Below are 20,495 nucleotides of genomic sequence, written 5' to 3'. Positions count from 1 at the left end.
TTTAAATAGCAGGTAAGAGAAACTGTGTCAGTGCATGCACCCCTCAGACACCACCATCATCATCATCATCGCCATCACCGCCGCAATGTCCACCGCCAGCGCCGAGACGACCGCACAGCTACCCCCGGCCGCGGGCAGAGTGTTCTTTCAGCCCGGCGTCGGATGCGCCGGTTCCGGACCGATGCAGCGGGATGACCCGGTGCAGAAAAAACAGGGAAAAGTGACGGTGAAGTACGACAGAAAAGAGCTGCGGAAGAGACTCATACTGGAGGAATGGATCATTGAACAGCTGAGCGAACTTTACGACTGCGAGGTAAGACCGGACCCGAACCGGAAGCCTTACTTTAATTTAGCTAATTAAATTAGTAAATTAAACAATTTCTAATTTTTTTAAAATAAAAATACACAAATTTATATTCATTTAATTATCATACAGTACAGACAAATGCTATCTTTTCTACTGCATTTTATTAAAAAAAAAATATTTTGGACCTTTTGTATGCATCTATCTTAGAAATACAACAACATTAATAATATCTTCCAACATGTCACTTATCAGCCAGGCAAAATAATTGGTTATTTTGAGCCTTATTTACAGTTCATTTATTACTGTTTTAAGTAACTTGAGTTTTAATCAAGGACACAGTGGTGATAGTAGTAGCCTGTATCAGTCATCCCGTGTGGGGTTCTGACCTAAAAGGTCACAAAGCAAGATTTTTAACCTCAGCTCCACCATCTCCTCAGGTTTATAGGTTGATAAATTTGATCTTCTTTGTATGACCTACATTTGGCTGCGATGTAATGTATGACGCTACAGCAATAGGCATCTTTAAAGTGTGGCATCCTTTGGCATGAGTGCTCATTTGAAGATGACAAAACGTCATTCTGCTGACCCCTGTGAGGTGTCTTATTGCTCTGTACAGTGTGCTGGTCTCTTTTGTTCTTTCTCTATCTGTCTCTCTCAGTATTTCTGTTCTGCAGCAGCTTGCTTTTTTTCTGCTGATGCTGTGTTGGCTCCAGAGAGAGACAAGAAAGAGAGAAATGGCTAGTTTGAAATCATGTTGACCGGGTTAAAAGGATTCTAAGGGTTTTTCAAGATTTGAGAAAAAACAGGAAATTGATATTTAAGTGAACAAGTCTTGGAGCTAAAAATGTCACAAACCTGTCTTATATATATATATATATATCTTTAGACAAAATATGGTTGTGTAAGACTAAACCCAAAGCGGAAAAACTCGGAAAGCTCTGTGATTTCATTTAGATAATTATTAATCACTGTCATTTTATTTAATTATCTTCTATTATCTTTTATTTTAGGTTATTGAGGTAAGTAAATATTAACTATTATAATACTTCTATTATTATAATATTATTAATAAATATTATATATGTATGATAAATAAAATATATAATAAATAAAAGTCTATTATTAATTATATATTCTTATATAAATTAGTGATAAATGTGCTATTTACTAAATAATATATATATAAATGTAATATATTATAAATTTATTATTCTATTATTATAATAAATATTATATGTGCACAATAAAAATAATATATAATGAATAAAATTCTATTATTAATTACATATTCTTATAGAAATTAGTTATAAATTTATTTACTAAATAGTAATATATATAAATTTAACATCACAAATGTGTTATTAAAATTATATATGTATTATTTATTATTTATTATATTTATATTATTTATTATTATAATTATATATACATTTAATAGAATATAATTGTGTTATTTAATCATTTTAATTTACTTTATATATAAATTATTAATTAGTAAATAACAAATATAATGAATAATATATATTTTTAATTTTTAATTTAATTGTATTCAAAGCATCATATACAGGTAAATGCTATTTTTTTAACCGTATTTCATAGTAATAAATAAAATTACATTATTAATTATATATTCTTATATAAATTTGTTATTTACTAAATAGTCATTTATATAAATTTAATATATTATAAATGTATTATGAAATTATATATTTATTATTTAATATATAATTATAATTATTTTATTATTACAATTATATATAAATTGTATATAATATAAATTCGTTTTTTACTAAGTAATAATTTTTATTTACTTTTTAGTTACCTTTTGTGTGAATGTTATCTGTTAGAAACACGACAGTATTGATTTATAATGTATATTCTTTATAAAAAATTATATTATGTAATAATTCAGTATTAATAATTCATAATAATTATTGTTGTTGTTTTTTTTAATGTTGAAGAGAAATTATTTTCCATTAAAAATAAGTGGCTACACGTCTGAGTTTGATATGTTTCTTAAAACACAATGGGTCTGAGGATAGGTGTTTTTAGGCTGTAAGGTTTAATGTAATGCCATGTTGTTTATTGTATAAACCTTCTTCAATATAAGCAGACATGAACATATGGTAAATTAACCTTTAACATGGTTTCTCTGGACTTTACACACAATCCCAGCAGCATCTTATGGGTGTTTAGAGCCGGATCTCTGATGGCAGTAGTTCACTGGCAATCATGTTGAAAACAGGAGGATGTTGTTGGTCTCTGCAGTTGCATCCTCAGTGTTTTATGCACTGCTGTGTACATCTTTGTGAATTATATTCACTTTTTCTTTTTTGGTATTTGTCTCTGTTATAATCGTAAGCCTGTTTTGATCTAGAACATGGCATTTGTGGCAAATAAAATGCATTTTATACGTGCCATTAATAAAAACATCAAATAGGATGCCATTTACAAGCTTAAGCATCTAATCAGATTAAACAAGTGAGCTCATAAAGAGGTGTTTACTCAGGTGCATTTTAACGACCCGTCACATTTACATTAGAAACAAGAGGAGGAAGTCACACGTAGCCAATAACCGTTCGCAGCTCAATGTCTGGGCGCCTATTAACAGCAGGTTACAATCAAAGGCAATAGACTTCATGTAAACAGGATTCTGAATTGGAATAGCTTTACTACTAAATAGAGCTTTTTTTAAAAGACTAGTATTGTTGCATTTGTCTAATGCAGTGTTGAGTGTTTTATGCTCACCAAGTCTACATTTATTTGATCAAAAATACAGTAAAAATCATAAAAATATAAAATATTATTACTATTTTAAATAACTGTTTTTAATTTAAATATATATTAAGATGCAATTTATTCCTGTGATGCAAAGCTGAATTTTCAGCATCATTACTCCACTCTTTAGTGTCACATGAGCAGAAATCATTCTAATATGCAAATTTGTCACGTTTGTTTGTTCAGGTAAAGTGTTTATCAAGTTAACATGTAAACAGACAGTTGCTGACGTGATTTGCGTGCCGCTCATTAGCAACATCCCCATTGTGCAATATGGCCTTTAGGGTTAGTGTAAGGTGTTGACGCCTTAGACAGACCTACTTAAGGAAGAGTAGGTCAGGATGGGATTACTTGCTGACAGTGAAGATTTTATGCCTCTGGAGAAGTTTGACAGAATTGAACTTTTTCTAACTAAACTCCAAGGCCTGAAACTTACTCTCTGTCTCTAGCATGAATGCACATACTAGCTGTGTAAATAGGCTTGATTGTATGCATTGTTGCATTCCCAAATGTCAAAAGACAATTCATAACTCAAGTATGCAGTTAATGTTCTGAATTAGATTTTATTTTTAGATTTTCTGTTTTCACTGTATTTTTAGCTAAAGTTTTAGTAATTTTATGTTTTTGACGTTTTTGTTATTTTTTTTTTAATGTCTGTATAGGTTTTTTTTTTGTTTGTTTGTTTTTTTTTTGGTATTGATTTTTAGTTTTAGTGCTTCAAAGTTACTAAACAAATGTGAGTTGCAACTAGCTAAAATAAAATAATTTTATGTAATTTAATGTTTATTTCAAGTAACTTTTTGGTTTTAGTTTTAGTTAACTTTAATAACATTTGGTTTTGAATGTTATTTTTAGACAAGAACAGAAAAAAATCAGACAGTTAAAGCATGATATTTTAATCGTAATTAGAGTTATTATAGTTAACTAAAAACATAAAAAGTCTCTTGGATTTTTTTTTTTTTTTAATAAGCTTTAACTGAAATAAAATACAATGTTTAAAAAAAAGTAAACTTCTTTAACTTGATATTTAATGGATGACCTAAAATAACAAAAACATATTTAAAAACAAAAAAGACATACTTTAAAAAAACAATAAAATACCAATAAAAATGTTTAAAAATATCAATAAAGATTATAAGAACATACGATAAAATTATTAAAACTTTTAAATTAAAATGAAAAAATGAAACTAAAATAAAAAATAATTTATATAGATATATTTAATCTAAACATATTTTTAAAAAACAACAGATTCTAATAAAAATGATAAGCACGATGAAAATGAAAACAAAATATTAAATATTAAATTAAACTGAAACTAAAATAAAAAAATAATTTATATAGATATATTTAATAATATAGACATATTTAAAAACAAATACCATTACAAATAAGAACATACAACAAAATTACTAAAACTTTACCTAAAATTACAATCAAAACAGAAAATATTAAAATAAAACTGAAATAAAAAATAATTGATATAGATATATTTAATAATATAGACTTATTAAAAAAAAACAAATAACAAAACTTTAACTAAAATTAAAATGAAAACATAAAATATAAAAATTAAACCAAAAAAATAAATTAAATTAAAATTAAATAATATAGACATTTAATTATATAGACATAAAAAACAAATACCAATAAAAATGATATGAACATACAAGAAAATTATTCAAACTTTAACTAAAATTAAAATAAAACTGAAATAATGAAATTATGTATATAGACATATTTAATAATATAGAAAAACGTCAGCTAAAATTAAAATGAAAACAGAAAATATAAAAAATAATTAATATACACATTTAATAATATAGACATATATGTCAATAAAAAATGATACAAAAGACAACAAAATTACTAAAGCTTGAGCTGAAATTAAAACAGAATATAAAAATTAAAACTAATTTAAAATATCAATAAATCTCTGTAGACATTAAAAAAAAATACTACATTCTAAAAACTGCTGGGTTGCTTTAACTTTTAAACTTTGGGTCAAATGTGGACTAACTCAATTTTTGGGTTAAAAACTTAATTAAAAAATTTAACCCAACAGTTGGGTTAGTCCATACTTGACCCAAAGTTGAGTTGAAACAACCCAGCGTTTTCAGAGTACAATAAAAATAACAAGAACATACAACAAAATGACTAAAACCTTAATTAAAATTAAAATATAAAAATGAAAACCTGAAAAATAACATTTGGTTTAATGATGCAACCATTTGAAGGTTGTTTTGTCGCCTCTTTGAGTACAAGTATTAAGTATTCACAGCCAATTTGACATTGTGATTGGCCAATTTAAGTCTGTGATGAGCTTAAACTGGCTCGCTTTATAACATCTTGTGGCTATGACATCACCGAGCTGAACTCCGACCTCAGCCAATCAGAATGAGTGACAGCACAGCGTGAATTAGATGAATTTGCCCGCCATATAGCGAAAGAGTGTATCCAGCAGTAAAAATGGTGTAACGTTATCAGGATTTTCAGAGGTTAATTTCCATGACTTCTGGGAGAAGAGGATTGGGAGAAAGGAATTAGAGCAGAAATTAGAACGGAAGATGAGAGGAAAGTAATGGAAAGGCAGAGGATGGATGAATATAATAGAATTAGAATAGAATATGTTTCGTGGACGATAAAACAAAAGGAAAAACAGGCAATTTTACGGTAGAGAAGTACAGAGATTTCTAGACTGGGAATTGAATCAATTTCTGCCTTGAGTAAAACAGCATGTTATCTCATGCACACACTAACAATCCTCTGAGAAACACTAAAGATGTGTGTTTGTGTGTTTGTGTCCATTTTCACAGCATGATCTCTGCTTTCTCAGCAGCCTCGTCTGCACTTACAAGGCTTACCAAGAACAAATGTAGGCCGTTTCTTGTTGCGATTTGCATGTATATGTGTGTCAGAGCTCTGATGGGCTTTGTCTTAGTAAAACAGGTCCGTCTGGAGTTCATTAGCGCATTGAACGCGCAGATGAGGCGGTTACGTGCGAGCTAATGATGGAGTCCTCAAATCAATGACGGTCACAAACTGCTGCCTAAGCTGTTTTCTGCTGAGGATTCTGTCTATTTTGGGCAACGTGCAGCAGTTTGCAAGCGTGCAGATTCTCACTGTGTGATGAAGGATGAATAGTGCTGTGATAGGATGTGAAAGCTAATTCAGTAACACTGCTGTGCTAAACACTAATCCTAAATATTCAGATTAGCAGGCAATAAACATGCATTTTCCATTTTTATGGCTTTTTTATGTGGTTACAAACTTGCAAAGTATGTCAACTTAGAAAGTATTTCAACTCAGACTTCATTTATACTTAGAATTAAATTATATATACTTAAGATTTAAATAAATATTTTGGCATTATGACTTGGTTTTAGTGTGCTTCTAAATAAATCGCACTATAATGGAGAAAAAAAAATAACGCATGACATATTTGTTTTTGCAAAGCCTGTTACATTTGGTTTCGAGTTTGAAGTGAAAGCATTTTTAGAAAAGAAAAAACAGTTAAAACATTTATATTTTAATTGTAATCAGGGATAATATAGTAAACTAAAACTAGAACCATAAAACAAACATCTTAACTGAAATAAAAAACAAAAAAACAGCTAGTTAGTTTAAATGGATGAACTAAAATAACTCAAATTAAAACTGAAATAAATGTTTTTTTTTTTTCAATAAAAATGGCAAGAACACAACATAATTACTAAAACTTAAAAATATAAAAATGAAAACTAATTAAAAAAATTATAAAAACGATATTTATTATTATATATATTTTTAAAAAACTAATAAAAACATGACAACAACATTACTAAAACTTTCACTAAAATTAAAATGCAAACAGAAAATAGAAGGAAAACCAATTCAAAATATTAAAAAGTATTATACAGGCATAACAAAAACAAATAAAAATGATCACAATTAGGGAAAAAAAAAATCACACAATTACTAAAACTTTCAAATAAATATGACAATAGAAAAAATAGAAAAATCAAGACATTCACAATATAAATAAAAACTAACAAAAATGACAGGAACACAACAACACAATGATTAAAACTTTAACTAAAATTAAAAATGTAAACAGAAAATATAAGGAAAATCAATTCAAAATAGATAAAAAAAAAGCTATACAGACATGTTTTGAAAAAGCTAAAACTAAAAAAGACAAAAAAACGACAACTACAAAATTACTAAATCTTTAAAATTAAAACAAAAAAAGAAAAATTAAGATATTTAAAATATAAATAAAAACTACTTAGACTTAAAAAAAAAACTAATAAAAATTGCAACACAAAATATAAAATATAAAAACAAAAACGAACTCAAAATATTAATAAGTACTATACAAACAATTTGGGAAAGACAAAAGCTAATAAAAAAGACAAAAAACAACAAATATACTGAAACTTTAAAATTAAAATGACAAAAACAGAAGAATTAATTCTTCTGACATTTAAAAAAAAAACCAAAAACGAATAATGACGACACAAAATGACTAAAACAAACTAAAATTAAAATAAACACACAAAAATATAAAGATTAAAACTAATTCAGAATATTAATAAAAACTAATAGTAGTAGAATTTTTTTCTTACATATACAACTTATTTAAATGTAGAGGTGATGATGGACATTATTAAATTTCTAATAAATAAAATTAATTTTGCATTGTTCTAAATACTGTAATCTATCAAACAAAGTAGCTAAATTCAGCATCCTGTTAATTATATTAGTACTGAGTGACACACAGCACACAAATTAACACACACTGTGCATTCTGACACACAGCACAGCATAAGAAGCAGTGAGATGTGTCCTGTACATTCAGCTCAGTGGGGTTCTGCTAATATGCCCCTGTCTGCAAAAGATACCCTCAACCCCCCTCTCCGCTGTCATCTTCCTCTTCAGCGAGGGGGGAAGGGGTTTGACTTTGATGTCGAGCGCTTCAGGGTTCTGTCTGTCTGTCTGTCTGATATCAGGGGCGCTGCTTTTCATTCCTCTTTGACTGTTTGTACTGATGCAGCGTGTTTGTGTTTTGTATCAGAGATGATCCTGCTGGCGTTTGTTTGTGTTTATCGTAGAGTTTAATCTCCGTGTGACCTTGTAGCAGAAGCGTCACGGCTTTTTAAACCAAGCTCATTTAAAATGCAAATTTAACTGATTATTAAGAAAACAATTACTGTATGTAAAAAAATAAATAAATAAATAAATAAAATTTAAATTTGACATCAATTGTAATAAATAAAAAAAGAAGAATTAATTAAAAAAAAAATATATATATATATATATATATATATATAAATTACTTTTAAGAATTAATTTAATTTAATTTATTAATTCATTTATTTTTATTTTTAATTTTTTGCTCTCCATGGCTACAGTAAAAACAGTAATATGGTGAAATATTATTAGAAATTAAAATAACTGTTTTCTGTTTGAATATATTTTAAAATGTAATTTATATAATGCAAATCTACATTTTCAGCATCATTACTCCAATCTTCAGTGTAACATGATCTTTCAGAAATCATTCTAATATGCTGATTAAATTTTAAAATTATTTAAAAATTTGAATTTTAAATCATGCCTCTTTACTTGCTATTAGAAACTATACAATTACATTTAACATATTTTATTTGTGTATATAATGCATATAGGCTTTTTGTTTTTGTTTTTTTGTCTTCAGTCATATTAATAAAGCAACCAATGCAACTGATGCCCACTAAAAAATGGTTTCATGTCACCTTTGCCTTGGAGAGAATAAATTTATCATCTTTATTCTGTCGACCGGAGGATCCTGATCATAAATCATCCATGACACACAGAATATGCATGTGTATAGTATTTCACGAGCACATATGTGCGCAGTACAGTACAACCTGCTTGTTTATGTTGGTATGCAAATGGTGTTATGTGTGTGGGAGCGTGTGTGATTTCTCAGCATTGCTGTGGGCATTTCTGTGTACATTTCGCATATTTCTCCAAGACCTCTCCTCACACCAACGTCTGTTTGCTTTTCTGATACAAATCCTTTGTGATCTGACCTGTCTGCTCCGTGTGGGGGAGAGACGGTTTCCCTCTGCTCTGTCGACTGCACGATGAGGCACAATGCACAAATAGGTCAAGTGAAGGTGTGTGTGCTGCTTCTGCGGACTGGAGAAGCTCATTCAACATTTGGGCTTGAAGGCACACACTTTCACTACCCACAATCCACCTGCAGGGCTTTTCATTCACAATGGAGAGATGTTACATGCAAGCAGCTGGAATGAAAAATGATTAGTAAAAGTAATTAATGATTTATGATACTGTAGTAGCCATTAATGATTGCGCAAATGAAGGATTTATTAAAATGGAAAGATGCCTTTATGAAACAACCGCAATAGCTATATGGACCAGTCTTAAGTAACTTGGGTATATTTGTAGTAATAGCCAAAAATACATTGTTTGGGTCAAAATGATCAATTTTTCTTTTATGCCAAAAATCATTAGGATGTTAAATAAAGATCATGTTCCATGAAAATATTTTGTGAATTTTCTACCGTAAACATATCAAAATTAAATTTTTGATTAGTAATATGCATTGCTAAGAACTTCATTTGGACAACTTTAAAGGCGTTTTGATACGTGTATGTATGCATAATGTTCATATAATAAGTAATAAATTAATTGCTATTAAATACTAAGTTGTAAATAAATGTTATCGTGTGTGTGTGTGTGTGTGTGTGTGTATGTATATATATGTATATGTATCTCATAATATACAAATAATTTATAATATTAATTATTTAATAATAGCAGTATTTCAGCATATATATAATTAATAACTAGATTTAAATAATATTATTGCTTATTTATTATATGTGTGATTATACATGTATACATTTTAATGAATATAAATAAAATAATTTGTATAAAATAAACAAATACATAATTCAATGTATAATTCACCACATAAATAATTAATAATTAATCAAAGGTTTTAAAAATAATATTATATAGAACAATTATAGATAGATAAATATTAAAGATAAGGATCGATAAATATTTTTGATATTTAAATAACAACTTAATATTTAATAGAAATTAATTCATTACTTGATACAAATGATACCTGTGTTCAATTATTGAATTATTTACTTGAATATTATTTATTTTTTTATTATAGATTTTATGAAATTATTATTTATTCTTTATTAATATTATGTTTATTCATCTAAATTATACATACATACATACATACATACACATATATATATATAATATGTATGTGTGTGTGTGTGTGTGTGTGTGTGTGTGTAATTTTTCTAAATGTATTAATATATTTAATTTCATTCATAATATTCATGTTGAATAACTTAATTTTTTTTATTCCTTTTTTATTATATATATATATATATATATATATATAACAAATACATAATAATTAAATATGTAATTCAATACATAATTAATTACTTATAAAAAGCATATATACTTTTTTATATATATTACATATTAATACATTTTATAAAAATACAACTTATGATAAATATATGTCATTTAAATATATAAAAAGGTGTGTGTGTATTTCATATATATATTTTATATATATAAAAAGGTGTGGGTGGGTGGGTCTTTGTTTGTGTGTGTCATTTCTTATTTATAGTATAATATATAATGTTTCCTTCATAATACTAGCCACAACAACACCAAGGTGTTGATAATATGGTTGCAAAGTTGCCCTGAGCATTTTGTTAGCATGTTCCCATGTGGCTGCTGTAGTGGTCTGGACTATCTGCTTGGTACATCATTGTGAATGTAACTAATGAAATGATTATTTGAGGCTGATGGCCTGTGTGTCAGCTTATCTTGACTGATGTTGGATCAGCCTGTGATTGATTGGTTCCGTCTTGGCGGCTGGCTTGACTGATCTGCTGATGGTTCAGCTTTATCTGCTGGAGTCTTTGTGGCTGGTATTGTCTTCCTTGCCATTTTCCCTTTCAAAGAGAGAGCACACAGACAAATGGTCTAAAATGTTAGTTCGTCTAATGGTGAATGTGTAAACGCATGATGAATGAGCCAATCTGACAGCAGGCAGGCGACTGATTGGATCATTATTTTAACAAACAGCTTTAACAAGGTTAAGGAAACCATGCTGGTGTACTAAAAGGCTGATTTGTCAAAAGACTTCATTAAAAATGCATATGTGAGTGTGTCTGCTTTTGCAGATTTATAGTGTTAATATACACTGATGTGTATCCATTTGTGTTAAAAGTGTGTCAGAATCATTCTGAATAAATGTACATGAATTCACAGTATCCACCTTTGTCTGGATTGCACAGCTCAGATAATACACTATGCAAAGTTGATAAGAATTAAGACATTCCTGAGATCTCCTGAGGAAACACTTGATGTGAAATTACTCATATTTTTGATGAAATCTCTCTTTTGAAGGCATACAAACAGGTAGAGATCCATCACTGTCAGTTTTCCCTCACCGTATGAACCGTAGTGTGAATTTTCTTCTCAACCACCCACGCTTTCTTAACCCACACACACACGGACTCATCCTTATTAACTCTGCAGACCAGCACTAATCATTTTGACCTGCTTCTGCTAAATCTCTTCTTCTCTTTCGCTCTTCTTCTTTCAGTATTCTCTCTAAAAGGAAGCAGTGTTTATTAAACTGATGATCATTTGAGTTGCTAGTAAATACAACATCAGTGCAGCCTGAGACAGAGAAATTGGTAACGGGTAGATCTGGGGAGCAGGAGTAGAAATCTTGCTGCTTTTTTCAGCTGAACTGTTAACTGTGGAGCATGTGAAGCTGATACGGCTTGTGCAGTTGTTTATATAGATATTTAAGACAGTTAGAGCTGAGTCTGCCTTTTCAGGAAATGTTCAAAAAAAAAAAAAATTAAATTGTAAGAATAACTGTGACCCTGGACAACAAAACCAGTCATAAGTAGCATGGGTATATTTGAAGCAACAGCCAAAATTATCGATTTTTCTTTTATGCCAAAAATCATTAGGATATTAAGTATTAATATAAGATAATTTGTAAATTTCCTACCGTAAATATATCAAAACTTAATTTCTGATTAGTAATATGCATTGCCAAGAACTTCATTTGGACAACTTTAAAGGCACTTTTTTTTTTTTTTTCAATATTTATATTTATTTAATTATTTATTTATTTATTTATTTATTTGCACTCAGATTTTCAAATAGTTGTAAGCCAAATATTGTTCTATCCTAACAAACCATACATCAATGGAAATCTTTTTTATTCAGCTCTCAGATGATGGAAAAATATCAATTGAAAAAACTGACCCTTATGACTGGTTTTGTGGTCCAGGGGCACAAATGTTAAGTATTAATTAATAAATATAGACAATATGTTATATGTACATACACATGTGTGTGTGTTTTATATATAAAATATGTATGAAATGTAGCAATATAAGTAATGTAAAAAAATGCATTGTAATGTTTTAGTGTGAAAAAGATTTAAATTATAAAATTGTTGTTAAAATTATAAAATTGTGTGTGTATATGTATATATGTGTGTGTATATATATATATATATATATATATATATATATAGATAGATAGATAGATAGATAGATATAGATATTAAATAATTCAACCTATATAATTAATAATTATGTGTAATTAATTATTATTACTTATTTATTAAATGATGTGTGTAAGGTGTATGTGGTGTGTGTGTGTGTGTGTGTGTGTGTGTGTGTATATATATGTAAAAATGTAGATAATAATGTTAATTAAAATAATTTGTAGATATATAAAATAAAAAAATACAAATAATTAATTGTATAATTCAATACATAAATAAATTATTAATTATTAATTATTAATTATAAAAATGATCTATAAAATATTAATAAATAATAGTAAATAATTTAAAAATAATGCTTTGTAATGTTTTAGTGTGAAAAAGAATGTATGTATATATGTATGCATGTGCATTTAAAACTATATCAGTACCAAACTGTATGAGTGAAAACTATGTAAGCCCATTTCCGGCACTGAATACAAAATGAAAAAAAAAATAATAATAATTGCAACTTTTTAATTGCAAGTTTATATCTTGCAATTCTTTTTTCGCATAATTGTGAGATGTAAACTCCCAATTGGGACTTATAAACTCAGAATTGCGAGATATAAACATGAAATCCTCAGAAAAAAAATCAGAATTGCGAGATTATTTAAATAGATTATTTATAAAACACAATTGTGTCTTATGAAGACAGAACTGTGAAATATAAACTATTCTAAGATTCTACTCAGAACTGGACTTTAAAACTTGCAATTGCGATCTTACATCTTCTGAGGAAAAAAAGTCAGAACTGCAAGACGTAAACTCGCAACTGCAAGAAGGTTGTGAGATAAAAAGTCATAAAGTTGCCCTTTATTTTTTATTCAGTGGCAGATACAGGCTTCTGTAGAGAACATTTCAAACTATAAATTAAAAAAAAAAAAAAAAAAACAGACGTAATGTGATGTAATGTAATGTCATGCACATTTGACAAAGTGGAGTAAATCTTGACAGCGAATCATGGATTTGTCCTTGGATCTGCCATGCAAATACAGAATTAACTGAAACGCTCACAATCCCTGAAATTTACACAGACAGAAATGACAAATGTTGTTTCATAATGTTTGTGTATATGGCTGATGTGTATTATTCCATCTCTCCTTTGGCAAACGAGCCAAAGCCATTGCTACATGGAAAATACTTCCCTCTTCTTCTTTCACCTTTAAAGAGGCGAGTGTATTTATAGAGCTCATCTCATCCTGTCTGTGTGGCTCTGTCTGTCATCACAGTGGCATGGCGTTCTGGTTAATGACCCTTCAGAGTGCTTCCTGATGTTCCCTAGAAAGCTTCCTATAAACGTCCCTGATGAACATATAATTCAGAATTTCTCGGCTGCTGATTTGATCTAGACCACATCCATACAATCTGTTAGCATTTCTGCACTAATGAAGAACAGGACCCAGTGGAGAAATTAATTGCTTGGGGGTTTCTTTTTAATTCTTGGTGGTTTTAGATGTTTCTGTATTTTTTCAGAAATCTCATTTGTGATTTCTCACTGTGATGTATTCACTTCCACTAATGTCGCCTGATCTCTGCTTCTACAGGAAGAGGAAATGCCGGAGGTGGAGATAGACATTGATGATCTCCTGGAGGTGAACAGTGAAGATGAAAGAGCTGTAAAACTGCAGGTGAATTTCTGTTTGAGCATGTGTTTAAGAGAATGCATTTTCTTATTTTTTCATCCAAAAATGAAAATATGCTAAAAAATGTATTCACACACAGGCCATCCAAGATGTAGATTAGTTTGTTTCTTCATCAGGTTTAGAGAAATGTAGCATTACATCACTTGCTCACCAGTGGATCCTCTGCAGTGAATGGGTGCTGTCAGAATGAGATTCCAAACAGCTGATTAAAAACATCACAATAATCCTCAATAAATCCACACCACTCCAGTCCATCATTTAACATCTTGTAAAGTGAAAAGCTGTGTGTTTGTAAAAAACAATTCAATCATTAAAATGTTTATCAGCTGTTTGGACTCTCATTCTGACGGCACCCATTCACTGCAGAGGATCCACTGGTGAGCAAGTGATGCAGTGCTACATTGCTTTAATCTGTTTCAATGAAAAATCAATGTAACTAATTTTCATTTTTGGGTGAACTATTCCATTTAAAGACAAAGTATTGAAATTAGTGCAAACATTAAAATGCAAACGATTCTAGCTATGCCTAGTTTCACATGTCATTGTTATGAAACATAACAGAATGCAATAATAATTGCAGCATTTTGCATTCTCAGTGCTATTAAGTAGGGGCACTAAGTAAGTCTTGTTGAGTAATTTGTTAAAATTAAAGTTTACGGCTATATGTTTACAGCTAGCTAGCTGTAACCACATCTGGTTTACTATTGTAGACATTTAAAAGCAACTCTAGCGCCCCCTTGAGTTTTTTTTCTACCAAAACAGTAATGCAAAAACACGTTAAGCAGGAAAACCAGGACTGCACACTTGCAATGCCCTATAGCCAAAACTTCATGTTGTGTACATATTAGTCTATTTTAAATCTGTAAATGTTCAGGTTTCTAAAGTTGTTGATATGTGTTTCATTCGGTTGATATCTCTCTGGTTTTGCCCCTTAGGAATCACTGTCAGACTGCTACAAGCCTACTGACGTAAGTCATAATGTAAAATATAGGCCACTAACACAGCTCTATTCTGAAACCTAGTGAACTTCATACATAGATAATATTTTAAGGCATCATAGATGCATTCACAAAGCAAAAGCTTTATAGCCGTATTCACTGCCTTATAGTTGCATACATGTATATGCAACAATATTAGTCTCATATATATAATAAATGTATATAATTAGTTAAATGTTGCATGCTGTTCATAAGGAGTGTATGTGGCTTGCATGACTGACCGCATGAGTGCTTCATATCAGTAACATATGAGGTTGCATTTTGATTACTCCACACACACATGCACTGCTTCAGGACATGCTAGTGGATTTCATACAAGTGCACTGACCTGAAAACATGTGTGTGCTCAAAGAATCCATCCAACACTATCAAAATCACAGTGCATAGGAGCTACAGCAGACACAATATCCCACTGACCAACACACACATATATACAATTGCATTTACCCCAATTTAAACATGTTTACTTGATTATTGAAATTTGGTTCTGCTGTTTTTATTTTTAATTTAATTTTAGATTTAGATTTTTTTTATATACACTACCAGTCATATGTTTTTAATGTTCTTTAAAGAAGTCTCTTCTGCTCACCAAGCCTGCATTTATTTGATCCAGCAAAAGTCCAGCAAAAACAGTGAAGTTTTTAAATATTTTTAAAATTCCATCTATTCCTGTGATTTCAAAGCTGAATTTTTAGCATCATTACTCCAGTCACATGATCCTTCAGAAATCATTCTAATATTCTGATTTGCTGCTCAAAAACATTTATTATTATGTTGAAAACAGCTGAGTAGAATATTTTCAGGTTTCTTTAATTAATAGGTAGTTCAGAAGAACAACATTTATCTGAAATGGATCACAGAAATAAATTACATTTATTTTAAATACAATTATTTTAAATAGTAAAAATATTTCAGAATTTATTTATTTATAACATAAGTCTTCTAATATTTTATTTTATTATGTATACACTTTGGTTCAAAAAATTTGGTGTCTGTAACGTTAGTCTTTTATGTTCACTGAGGCTGCATTTATTTGATCAAAAAGTAAAAATATTATTTTTAAAAATAAATATATAAATAAAATATATTATTTTTAATTTTTTTTTTTACAATTTTTTTTATTTGAATATATTTTAAAATGTAATTTATTCCTGTGATGCAAAGCTGAATTTTCAGTATCATTACTTCAGTGTCACATGATCCTTCAGAAATCATTCTAATATGCTGATGTGCGTTTCTATTTATTATCAACGTTGAAAACAATCTATCAATGTTTAATAAGAATACATAATATTATAAATACCCATACTGTCACTTTAAATCAATTTAAAACAGTAATAATGATACTATTATATAAAAATATAAAAAATATGAATTTCTTTCAAAAGAAATGTTTAAATATTGTACTTTTTTATTTTAAAAAATATATTTTAAGTGTAATTTTTATCTTTAGACATCCAAACACACTCGTGTTCATAATTATCTTGTGTTAAATGAAAAGCAAATATGCACTCTTACAATCCTCTCTACAATCCTCTCTAATCTAATCACAGACCCTTAAACACTAACATGTGCTCTTGTTTGAGTATGTGTGCTCGCCTCTGCCAAAACCAACCACACAGTCTGCAAACCACTGACCTTGCAGCATTGCTGCTGACCTACAGCCACAGGCTTTACACTCACACAGACAGTGAATGAGCAGAAGAGAATGAAAGAATTTTACAACATACAATCTGTCTCGCCCTCTCTGTCTTTCTCTCTACACCAGGACTTCGTACGCGAGCTCCTCGGCAGGATAAGAGGAATGCGAAAACTCAGCGCTCCGCAGAAGAAAAGCTTTTAAGTGCTCAAAGATGCCAACGACAATCCAGCTACCTGGACTACAGGTCCCACAATCCATCACTCAGCCTGAAGTCGACCTCATACAGCCCTCAAGGACTTCATATCCCAGGATTCATTTCTGGCCCAGAATCAATATAGCAGAGTTCATTTTCAAATGACCCGGACTTTTAGTATACCTAAACTCAGTCATCCATTTCCCATAGATCACACAATAAATCCAAGAGTGTGAAGTTCATCCGGGACATAATCAAACAATTTCAGCAGCTGCTCGGGATGGTCTGATGTTCCTGTCCTCAACCTAAGGGTCTTAGACGACCAACACATTATTACACTGTTTGGTGCAGTATTACAGCTATTTTTTATAGCCTTTTTTTTTTTTTTGATTAAGTCACATCCAGTTTTGTTTTTTGTTTTTTTTTAAGTAACAGACCATTCTTAATAGCTGTTTGCTTTTTCTGCTGATCTCAGAACAGTTCCCCTCCCTCCCCCTTCAGTTACTGTCCTTTAGTATTTTTCCAATCATCTGATCCTGGATCAGCAGTCATGTTTGCCAATATCTGCCCAGTTAAATTTCATAATTTTGCACGAGAGTTATTCTTTCCTAGAATCTACACTTAAGAAAAGCATATTTAGGGTCATAAACTGTGGGTAATGTTCAGTTTCAACTCATATAATTGGCCAGAATACATATCAGTCTGTCATATAACCATCATAATTCAGTTTTTTTTATAACTATGATAATCTTTCAAGAAAGTTGAACTGTTCTTGAAAGGTCTGTGGCTAAAATAACTACTTTCATAAAGTGAATATGATTGTGGGATGTTAAAAGTTCAAAGATTTTGGGTGGGCTATGATGACAGAAAGTTAAGAAATAAGGCTATGTTTGGAATTAAAGAAATAGTTCACCCAAAAAGAGAAATTTTTCTGAAAATGTACTCACCCCCAGGCCATCCAAGATGTAGATGGGTTTGTTTTTTCATCAGGTTTAGAGAAATTTAGCATTGCATCACTTGCTCACCAATGGATCGTCTGCAGTGAATGGGTGCCATCAGAATGAGAGTCCAAACAGCTGATAAAAACATCACAATAGTAATCCACACCACTGTAGTCCATCAGTTAACGTCTTGTGAAGTCTGTTTTTCGCTTACTTGTCCCTAATCCATAATAACACTTTGTGCCAGCTGTTTGGACACCCAAGACTAAATTTCTCCAAATCTGTTCTGATGAGGAAAAAGCTCATCTATATCTTAGATGTCCTAAATATAAGCTGATCATGTTTTGGTGAACTGTTCCTTTAAATACTAGAATACTCAGTGCATTGCATTGTGGAATATAGTATTCTATACACTGCATATGCAAATGCATTCATGTAATGTAGCATACTGCTGAATTAGTAGCTGAGCGTAGTATACTAGTATGCTATTGCGAACATAACCTGAGATTTGAATACTTCTGCAAGTGAACAAGGGCTGCATGAGAGTAGATCTTATTAACAGACAAACTGTGATGATGGTAAGTGTTCGTCTAACGACCGAGGTGTCTAGTTTGACTCAAGCCATTATTGAAAGCACGTAAATCATTAAAATCTAGGCTTTTTTCTCTTTACACGGAGGCTGCCAAAGAATATAAACCGGCTGAATATTAGCATATTATAAAGTGCTATTGGTGTAAATTGGTACATGTATATTACGTTTCGCTGTAACATTTAATCTTCGTGTCATTCGGTGTCATACTCATGGGTCAGATTTGTGATGGTGTAAATTGTATAACAAGGAATCCAGGGGAAAAACTATGGTGCTGTTTAAACGTTTAACCCTCTACAGCGAATGGACGATGTGTTTTGCAGGCCGAGAGAAAAGGGGCAAAAATCGCTATCCTGAACATTTCTATCGGCCTAAATATTGTAGATTTTAAGGAGTTTGCGTGTTTTCAAGTACGTTTTGAACTTTCTCTCGGAGAAGAACATTCAGGGTTTAGGCTGATCTTGATCTCTTTTTTTAAATTTATTTGCTTTGTTTTGTTTCTAAAATGTTAGAGATGTATTTGAGTGTACGAAAGCTTTATTTATGCATGTTTTACTGGCATGATAGGAACATTTGGATCGCTTACTTAAGCGATGATTTGTCTTTTTATACATTATTACAAGTATTACTCTTATAAATATTAAATTCACAACTTTTTATTCATTTTTATTGACTGTATATCTGCGTTTTAGGTGTTTGTTTTTTTGTTTTGTTTTTTAGATATATGTAAAGTGTGGTCTTTTGTGCTGTTCTACTTAAAATAAAGGCAAAGTGTCTGAACTGTTATAATACACATTTGTCAGTGTCACTTCATTTTATTCACACAAATGCACAATATTTCAAACATATCATACAAGCAAGCCTATGTAGGAGTGGTGTTATGTAGATATGCATTGTGGAATACATGCTTTCTGGGGTCTGTTAGACACAAATTTGCATCTAATTACTGAACATGTCACATTAATCCTGAAAATGTATTAATCCGCTTTCTTGCTACAAGACTGTTCGTCTTGTGGTCCATATCAGAATTCTTACGAATCCTCCCTACATAATGCAGACAGATCTGTCATTTGTCTATAATTCTTATACATATTCATGCTCTTCTCCAAGCTCCAAGAGGTTTCTGAATTAAATTCAGTTCAAGTAAACCATCACATTTGTGTGACACAAGCATTGTACTTTACTTTATTTTTACCAAAATATTTAGTAGTTTTAAATTTAAATTTAAATTTAAATGTAAAAAATTAAATTAATTTTTTTGTTACATTTCAATAGAAATAGTTTCCCCAAAAATGACAATTTGCTGCAATTTTTATGCAGTATTATGGATGGAGGAGTTGCATTTTACCTGGAAGCAGGTTTGAAGTAAAAATGTTTTACGGATGAATTTGATCTCTTACAAACATGCAGCTTTTCACTTCACAATATGTCAGTTGATGGACTTGTGATGTTTTTATCAGCTGTTTGGATTCTCATTCTGACGGCACCCATTCACTGCAGAGGATTCACTGGTGAAACAAGAGATGTAATTTCCGATCAAGAAACAAACTACAACTTGGATGGTAAGTACATTTTCAGATTTTTTAAAGTTTTTTCTTAAATTTTGGAATGAACTATTCCTTTAAAAGCTACCAAATATTTTGCTAATTCATTATTTAAATAATATAAAATCATAACGATGGCTATTCACATATCAGCCTTGTTTAAAAAGCACAGATACGTTCTAAACACATGAGGCTATGAAATCGCTTCATAGCGACGCTTTCCCTTTAAATTTCCTGACCCACTTTC

At 30.2% G+C, this 20,495-nt stretch overlaps 1 protein-coding gene across 1 annotated transcript; it reads left to right on the top strand.

The window, feature by feature from the left end:
• ppp1r14c (protein phosphatase 1, regulatory (inhibitor) subunit 14C) lies at positions 1-19,495 on the top strand. Its single transcript, XM_051097425.1, has 4 exons — positions 1-313; positions 14,243-14,326; positions 15,277-15,309; positions 17,108-19,495. Exons 1-4 carry the CDS (start codon positions 35-37, stop codon positions 17,180-17,182), a joined length of 471 nt encoding a protein of 156 aa, XP_050953382.1. The 5' UTR covers positions 1-34; the 3' UTR covers positions 17,183-19,495.
• Positions 19,496-20,495: the final 1,000 nt, after the last annotated feature.

The sequence above is a fragment of the Labeo rohita genome, chromosome 23, assembly GCF_022985175.1.
Source record: "Labeo rohita strain BAU-BD-2019 chromosome 23, IGBB_LRoh.1.0, whole genome shotgun sequence".
Classification (NCBI taxonomy): domain Eukaryota; kingdom Metazoa; phylum Chordata; class Actinopteri; order Cypriniformes; family Cyprinidae; genus Labeo; species Labeo rohita.
This window is presented reverse-complemented; position numbering and strand designations above follow the sequence as displayed.

Excerpts from the sequence above, each read along its gene's own strand:
- ppp1r14c (XM_051097425.1), top strand. The coding sequence starts at position 35 with ATGCACCCCTCAGACACCACCATCATCATCATCATCGCCATCACCGCC. Across the intron at positions 314-14,242 it reads GCGAACTTTACGACTGCGAG|GAAGAGGAAATGCCGGAGGT; the intron begins GTAAGACCGGAC and ends CTGCTTCTACAG. Across the intron at positions 14,327-15,276 it reads AAAGAGCTGTAAAACTGCAG|GAATCACTGTCAGACTGCTA; the intron begins GTGAATTTCTGT and ends TTTGCCCCTTAG.